Source organism: Glycine max, chromosome 10, assembly GCF_000004515.6.
Source record: "Glycine max cultivar Williams 82 chromosome 10, Glycine_max_v4.0, whole genome shotgun sequence".
Taxonomy (NCBI): domain Eukaryota; kingdom Viridiplantae; phylum Streptophyta; class Magnoliopsida; order Fabales; family Fabaceae; genus Glycine; species Glycine max.
This window is the reverse complement of record NC_038246.2, coordinates 42,217,070-42,218,573: the sequence shown is the minus strand read 5'-3', so window position 1 is coordinate 42,218,573 and position 1,504 is coordinate 42,217,070. Positions and strand designations below refer to the sequence as shown.

The 1,504-nt window shown below is 40.2% G+C and overlaps 1 protein-coding gene across 1 annotated transcript; it reads right to left on the bottom strand.

Moving 5' to 3' along the window:
• Window positions 1–491: 491 nt before the first annotated feature.
• Window positions 492–1,467, bottom strand: LOC100809114 (uncharacterized protein At4g14450, chloroplastic). Its single transcript, XM_006589235.4, has one exon. It carries the CDS (start codon window positions 1,160–1,162, stop codon window positions 881–883), a length of 282 nt encoding a protein of 93 aa, XP_006589298.1. The 5' UTR covers window positions 1,163–1,467; the 3' UTR covers window positions 492–880.
• Between the last annotated feature and the right edge of the window lie 37 nt (window positions 1,468–1,504).

Below are 1,504 nucleotides of genomic sequence, written 5' to 3'. Positions count from 1 at the left end.
GTGTTTTAAATTGTTGGACACTTGGGGTTTGGGGCATCCAACCAAAGCACACGCCCCAGGTTCAATATTGCGCCAAAAGACATATCATTAGTTCGTCCTAGTAAGCATTATTAACTTCCGCTTCATGGTAGTATTGTAGTATACTAGTAGTATATAAAATCCATCTCAATTAATTAGTAAAACATAAACTTTGCATTCACACAATTAATTACGAACTATAACTATAAAAAAATGGTGTCAGAAGACAGAGTATCGCAAGTCGCAACCAGCACACAAATGATTCCCTGTGTTGGAACTTGGAACCTTGGGCTCCTTGCAGGCTCACACGCACCCACACAGAAATCCATAGAAGAAATTACTAAAATTACGTTAAGAATAGATTAAAAAATTACTTTCATTATTTTTTCCTTGTTGGGCTGATTTCTAGTTTTGTACAATCTAATCAAAAGAAACAATTTGTGCAAAAACTGTAAATTAAGAAGAAGAAGAAGAGAGAGAGAGATTTCTTTTTTATTTTTTGCTGAGAAGAAGAAAAGAGAGATATTCCTATGAAGTAAGTAGTTTAATTTAAGCCCCAAAATGAAAAGGCATAAAAAAAAAAACGGGGAAAAGCTAAAAAAAGAGAGAGAGAAAAAAACACAGAGGGGGTGTAATGTTCATTCATATCACATGAATGAATGAAGCATGAACATGATAATCCCCGTGTGCAAAACAAGGCAAAGCCTCTCCCCAACAAAAAAAAAGGAACAATAATAATTAATTAAAAATACAGCGTTAGATCTTCTTCATTCTATCTAAATAGTAGTATGAACCATTAGATAGCAGCATCCTAAAACTCTCTCTGTTCCTTCATCTTCTTCTTTTTCTTTGGTTTGTATATCTACACGGGAACGAAGGGAGGCACCATGGGAGCGGGCTCGTAACAGAAAGGTGCGGCGGGGTGCTGCCACTTCTTGAACGACACGGTGACCTTCTCCGCCTCCCGCTGCGGCGGCTCTTGCGGCGGTTTTAGCTCCATCGGCGGCGGAGAGGATGCGAGCGGGGAGAGGAGGGGGATGGCGACGTTCCACTCGACGGCGCGGTTTATTTGCAGGGAGGAGGGGGCGCGGCGCTGCAGGCGGCTGGGCTGGTGGCGGTTATTGTTTGTTTGAGGATTTGACATTGGAATATGAGAATTGAGAAGAGTGATTGGGTTGAAGAATGATGGTGGTGAAATTCTTTATATACAAAGAAAGAAGATGCACACGTACACGTTCGTTCAGGTTGGGAAGGTGAAAGAAAGAAAGGGTCATCAAAGTGGAGCCGACTTATCTGTCATACAGCTCGGCTTCACTTGACTCGGCTTCGCTTGGCTGCCTGTTTTCATTCGTTGGGTGGCACATTCTCTTTACTTAATATAGCATCTTTCTTTTCTTTTTTCTTTTTTTTTTTCCGGTTTAAGGCATTGGAAATATAGGTAAAAACATTTAATCTTTTTTGTTTTAGAATAGTTTCTGGGTTTTTT